The 6,816-nt window shown below is 39.6% G+C and overlaps 1 protein-coding gene across 1 annotated transcript; it reads left to right on the plus strand.

Moving 5' to 3' along the window:
- Positions 1 to 6,012: 6,012 nt before the first annotated feature.
- On the plus strand, positions 6,013 to 6,603 carry LOC112194265. The gene has a single exon (XM_024334515.1). It carries the CDS (start codon positions 6,013 to 6,015, stop codon positions 6,601 to 6,603), a length of 591 nt encoding a protein of 196 aa, XP_024190283.1.
- The last annotated feature ends 213 nt before the right edge of the window (positions 6,604 to 6,816 follow it).

Below are 6,816 nucleotides of genomic sequence, written 5' to 3' on the forward strand. Positions count from 1 at the left end.
CCGCCGGGTTCATCGCCAAGAAAGCAGAGAGTGTAGTGTGTTTCCTGTGTGAAGTGAGCTGATTTTGGGGAGAGGAGGAGATGACATAAAAGAGAAGAAAACAGAAGAAAAGGTGAGGAGAATAGGGAGGAAAAGATGAGGATGGCCGACAGAAAAGAGAAGAAAGAGATGAGGAGAAAAAGACAGAAAAGATGAAGAGGGGATGATAGAAAAGAGAAGAAAAGTGCAGAAAAGGTGGATTTCCTTATGGATTTGAAGATCGAATTGCAGTGGGTTTGGTTGAGGTGGAGCTGTAGAGGTGTTCATCAATGGCAAAATTGGATGAGAAATAAGGAAGAAGAGATAGAAATTGTAGAGGATCTTGGCAGCGTTGGTGATGGTTTGGGCGAAGGAGAAGGAGAGGAGAGAGAAGAAGAAGGAGACTGAGGTTTAAGAAGAAGCAGAAGCCATTTTCTTTGATTTCTTGAGAGGAGGAAAAGGAGCGAAGCTTGCGGCGGAAAAAAATCCCAGAAGAAGAAGAAGAAAAAGAAATGAAAAGAAGAAGAAAAAATTAACAAAAAAAGGGTAAATTGGTCATTTCATTTTTTTAAGGACTCATGTGCTTGCCACGTCATCAAGTTGACGGCACCGTCAGAGATTTTGGACGGAAGTATCACGTTAATGTCAAAATAGGTCTTTGGGTATCACATTGATACTTTTGAGAGTTCGGGTATCAAATTGGCCTTGGCAGCATAGTTTGGGGACGGTGACTGAATTTCTCTCTCTCTCTCTCTCTCTCTCTCTCTCTCTCTCTCTCTCTCTCTCTCTCTCTCTATATATATATATATATATATATATATATATATATATATATATATATATATATATATATATATATATATATATATATACACAGCCCTTCTTGGGTGCGGATGTCCGCACCTTTTGCTTCTGTGCGGATTTCCAGTTTTTCTCCACTTTTCAATCATATTTTCACATCTTAGCCGTTCAGTTTTTAGGTCCTAATGTATAGATCATCTCTGCAAAATTTCAGCCAATTTGGTGATCGTTAAGGCATCCAAAATTGCAATTTACCATTATAAATATGAACGGTTCCGGTTCGACAGATTCAGTCCGTTCGTGTAAATTGCAGTTTTGGATACCTTATCGATCATCAAATTGGCTAAAATTTTGTAGAGATGATCTATACATTATGAACTAAAAATTGAACGGTTAAGATGTGAAAATATGATCGGAAAGTGGGAAAAAATGGCAAATCCGTACCTTTTTGCTTCAGTGCGGATATCCGCACCTGAGTAAAGTTATATATATATATATATAAACACACACACACACACACACACACATATATATATATATAAAATATTTTACGGGCTTTTACGGACGGGGCCGAGTTTTTGCAGGCTTTTGGCTGGGCGGCCTACTACCCACCGAGGCGGGCTTTTTAACAGGCCGGGCCTGGCTTTTAGCCCTCAGGGCCGGTGGGCCTCCATCGGCCCACTTGATCTGCGGGCTTTTTGATGAGGCCTAGGCGGAGGCGATGATAAGTACAACGGTGATGGAGACCAAGATGGGGATGGCGATGATGTGGCGGTGGGGGAGGAGGAAGAGGGTTGGGGGTAGAAGTGAAATCCTTTGATCCTCTTTAAATTAAGGAAAAAAAAAAGGGTTGGGGGAAAAGGATGAAGGAAATGTTGGCGGGATGAACTGGTGGAGTTTCCCAACCATCGATGTTCTTGAAATCTTGCCCAGATTCAACAAATCTCAGCCATCCGTTCCGGCTCCATCGGCCCCATCTTCTGTCGGTAAGAAGAAGAAGAAGAAGATAGAGAAGCTAGCAGTGGTGGAGTTGCCTCCAAAGGAGAAGAGTACGAAGGAGTGGATTCAGAGTGTGGGCTAATGCTGAAGCTGGACTAGACGATGTTTTGAGTACTTGGTCCGACAAAGCGTCGACTTTTCCAGAGGAGTTGCAGGGCCGCGCTGAAGGAAACGATGTCTCTGTATGTTTCTCATATCTAGAAGGATTGGAGCGAGGAGGCAATGGTGGTGGAGTTGAGGAGGGAGTCGGGGAAGATGGCGTAGAAAACGGTGTTGTCTAGGAGGCAAGAGTTTTGTGGGAGAAGATGGAGGAGGAGGATGGGTCAAGGTCTGGAGGTGCCGCCATGGTGTTTGCTCAGTCGGTCGAGGTCTCGGTTCTGCTGGGGCAACAACACCATATTCTATCAACTTATATACTTTTTTTGTTTTCCGGGGAAGGAGGTGAGGGATGTTGGGGAGGGAGGAGGTGATGTGGGTTTGATGGAGGGAAATAATGATTTATTATTATCAGGTGGTGTTGAGGACTAGAGGAAGATGGTGATTGGGTTGGAGGAATTGATTCAACTGGGAAGAAGGGCTGGTGGAGGAGTGAAAAAGTTCCTTTTGCCCTTATTTCAGGACTCATGTGCGTCACACGTAGTCAGGATTGATAGCGCCGTGACCGAAAATTGATGTAGGTAGCACATTGATATGAAAAATTGAGTCTTGGTATTACTTTGATAACTTTGTAAGTTCGGGTATCATATTGTCAGTCACCCAATTCTCCAGAAACTGTTGAAGCGAAAAATCCTTTATATAAAGAAAGAGGTAACTCAAAGAGAAACTCCAAACTAAAGAGCAGATAACAGAAGCGGACATATATATATATATATATATATATATTCTGTTAGATATGCGACTAACTTGTTTTACATCTAGCGATTTCTGATGAGCTGTAATAGGCTTCTCATGATTCTGGGCTCACCTGGAGGCACCTGATCCTTCAACCACCGTCTCCAGTGCACAAGAACCTGAGTCTTCCCAGACCCAATTGTATATATAACTATATACAATTAGGTATGGACAGAGAGAGGCGCCTAGGGCTGTAATGAGAGGTGGTCTGAGGGTTTAGGGTTTTGGAGGGGAAGAGAGAGAGAGAGCAGCCATTGTTGTTGTAGCCGGCTCAAAACCAAGGCTGGGAACATAGAGTGAAAAAAGAATTTTTGGTGGGCTGGTGCCACGTGTCCCTCTGTCAACTTTCTTTTGTGACGGTTATAAAGGTTACTTTTTTACGTGGCAAATGAGGAATTTCCTTTTTGAGAGATTTAAAGAAAAATAAATAAATAAATAAATAGAGGTTATATAATTAGAGATCACGTGTTTAAATTTCACGAAACAATGTGGGATGAACAGGAGAGATTGGAGTGGATAGGGTTGGAGATAAAGAAACAAAAAGCTATTCCATTTTTGTTCACTCTATGCAATCCTATCTTGCTAATTTGAGATGCTTAAGTTTATCCCTATACTTATAAATTACATTAATAAAATCGTTAAAAATCATGGATGAAAGTCCTCAATTTGTAAGCAAGAACAATGCTTTTATCTCATAATATATATATGCTGTGAAGATTTTCATGGAATATAGTATTGTTGATGCCACTTTGGGTTGCTTCACAATCCACGAGGTTCTAAGTATGAATTGCATTCCCCTTCAGAAAAAAGTATTATTTGCATTCTAGTCGTGTTATTATGGTATAACTGGAAGGAGAGAAATGCTGTTCAATTTGGGGAGTTGGTGCGACCTGCACAGATTATATATGATATTGGAGCTTCCATTTGGGCTGGCATTCTACAGGAGACTAATCATAATAATGGTCAGCTGGGCATGAGTGAAAATGAGGTAGAAAGTAGAGGCAAGTGGGCTCCACCCATGCATGGCTTTCTAAAGCTTAATTGTGATGCATCTGTGATGGCAAATGGGGGCCAAGTTGGTATTGGTTAGATTTGTCGAAATAGTGAAGGAAGGCTTGTGGAAGCTATGGGTGAGAGGATTTCTGGGAGTTTAAAACCACGAGCTGCAGAGCTATTATGTGTTCTAAAAGGTTTGGAATGGGCAGTAGTGCGTGGGTGGAGAGACCTATGGGTGGAGACGGATTGTCTGGAGGCTGTAAGGTTAGTTAATGGATTTGAAGAATGTCTTGCTGATGAGGGACTGCTAGTGGAAAGGATCCGCATGCTGTTGGGTGCTTTGGAGATTCAAGGGATCCATCATGTGGTACGGGTGGCTGTAAAAGATTGTGGACCTAACATTATCTACACTTGAGTAAATAACAAGTTGATTAAAACATATCTAGATAATAGGAAATATGTATGGATAATCTACCTAGATACCTAATGAGATTGGTATGTCACTCATATGGTTAGGAATCCATTTTGATAAGCTTTAATTATCATTTAGCAAGATATGATAAACACATAACTCTACAGATAAACTATAAGTGTGTTTGGACTCTTTTATAGGTAAGGCTCAAGTCATGCTTGTATAAATATATGTACAATGGTCCCTGCTCTCTCTGCAATCAAAAGCTTTAAGGCCTGCCCCATAGAAAGTGCTTGGAATCAGAGAACAGCAGAAGACCATTTGGAGTTGCTTAGCTGCTCGTTTTGTTGAATAGCTTATTTGCTGACATATATTCCTATTGCTCAAAGAAGATGGCGGTAGTTCATGAATCTGGTAAGTTCTAAAGCCTTCAGTAGTAGTTCACTTGATTGTATTGATTATGTTGCTGTGTTTATGCTCTTGTGAAAATGATCTTGTGTGCTCATTCAGGTTTATCAAATGGTATCAGAGCCTTACTTTTCACAAACATAAATCAATTCGGAAAATCAATATGCATTGTTTGAACTAAAATTTTCTGGCTGTTACGTTAAAACAAAACAAAAAACTTTTGGTCCATGTTTTGCATGTTGCGTGGCCCAGGCCCATACCCGACCCAGAAACCTTACCACAAAGGCTTCAGAAATCGATCTCCTTCATGACGGTCAGTTCTTTTGGTTTTGGTATGAGTTTGATCAAGCGCCCGAGTCTTTACAGACTCAAAGTGGATTCTAAACCACATCGTGCAATTTGGAAATCAAGAGAATTTTAGGGCTCAAGAATATTTTGGTTTTGCTTCAGCTGATGTTTTATGCTGTTGGGTTAAAGATGCAAAGATTAGGCCTTTTGGAAAGTCTGTATTCAATTCAGAGCTTGTTTAAGTTATTGCAAAGCACAAGAACACTAGAAGCATTCCCGACGTGCGCATAGGATAGTGTAGATGGGGACCGGACGAAATTTACTTTTCTGTGATCCTCTTGAGTTTTTTTTGTTTTTTTTGGTGAAATTGAAGCAATGGTGTGCATATCGATCAATATATGATTGTGAATTGGTATGCTTGAAATTTTGCACGTTTTGATGTTTTTGAATCTGTGGCTAGATAAGAATACATGCGATGAATTTTGTTTCCCATTACATGCTTTCTGTTCTTGTTAAGATAATCCTACAGGATGTGTAAAATTTCTTTTCAAAGAATCTGGAATAGTTTTTTGAATTGAATTATGAACAAACTTTACTGAGGTTAGAATTTTGGTAAATATGAATAGACATGTTGCACAAAGCAATCACCTGTTGATGTTTACATGGAATGATTAAGATAAAAGAAGACCTCATATTTCTGCAATTTTTGGCTTTAGCAAGTTTTGTCAGATTTCCTATAACTTGTGTTTTGTTCTTTAAGCTGTGCTTACTCATGTCTTCCAAAGAAGTGTTAAATGCATAGTTTAAATATCAAACAGCTTTACACATAGTTTTGAATTCATATTTTGATACTTAAAGACTCTTCTACTGTCATAAGATGTTGATTGTCTTTCTGGATAACCTGAGTTCAATAGTTATGGGGTAAAGATTCAGAAACTTTGGCATAGTTTGTCTTTTGCCATAAAGGTGTTGCATTATATGAATTTCAGTTTTGGGGCACTTTGTTGGCATTATGTTTTTCTATATATGTTACTGGTCATATTGAGTTTTTGTATGTTTTTGTGTGTTTATGAACTGCTTAAGAACTAACACATAAATGCAAGATTCACTCAATTAGAACCATATGTTTTTGAAATTTTCTTGATCTGAAATGACTCACAATGCTTTTCTTTTGCTTTTGCTCATTAGGAAACCTCTACATGAACCTTAATCATGTTTTGAGGCTCACTGGAACAAATTTTAGAGCTTGGAGAGACTCGGTAGAACGTTACATGATGATGCATGAGAACATAGACCTAGTTTTTCATGAAGATGAACCTGAGGCATTAACTGATGAGAGTTCAGCTGAGGAAGTTAAGGCTTTTAAGGCCTGGCACAGGTCAAATAGAATGGCCAAGAACACCATTAGGAACACCATGTCTGACATAGTAAGAGGTAGTATAGAAGAACCTGATTTGGCTACTGATTACATGGAGGCCAATGAGAGGAAGTTTAAGGAAAGTGAGAAGGCTGAGGCTGCAAGACTGACCAAGTCTTTTCATGAGCTGAAGTACAATGGGTTTGGGGGAGTTAGAGAACATATTATGAAGCTGATCAATATTAATGCTAGGCTCAGGGAGTTACTGATGGGCATAAATGATAGCCAAGTGGTGCATGTTGCACTACATTCTCTGCCAAATTCCTTTAGTGGACTTAAAACCAACTATAATGCTCAGAAAGACACCTGGACCACAGATGAGCTCATAGCTATCTGCACTGGAGAAGAAGAGAGAACCCACATCCACTGTTAATCTGGTAGAAAAGCCTAAGAAGAAGAAAAACAAACTTAAGGTCAACAAGACTCTAGTTAAGCCTACTGGTAACACTGCAGTTTCCAAAGTTAACAAGCCTTTTAAGTTCAAGCGCTATTTTTGCAAAAAAATGGGACATATGAAGAAGGACTGCTCAGGTTTTAAGGCTTGGTTGGTTAAAAAGGGTAAGATTAATTCTTTAAATACTTCAGA

Source organism: Rosa chinensis, chromosome 3, assembly GCF_002994745.2.
Source record: "Rosa chinensis cultivar Old Blush chromosome 3, RchiOBHm-V2, whole genome shotgun sequence".
NCBI classification, from domain to species: Eukaryota; Viridiplantae; Streptophyta; class Magnoliopsida; order Rosales; family Rosaceae; genus Rosa; species Rosa chinensis.

Bases quoted from the DNA above. Each gene is read 5' to 3' on its own strand.
- LOC112194265 (XM_024334515.1), top strand. From the start codon at position 6,013: ATGAACCTTAATCATGTTTTGAGGCTCACTGGAACAAATTTTAGAGCT.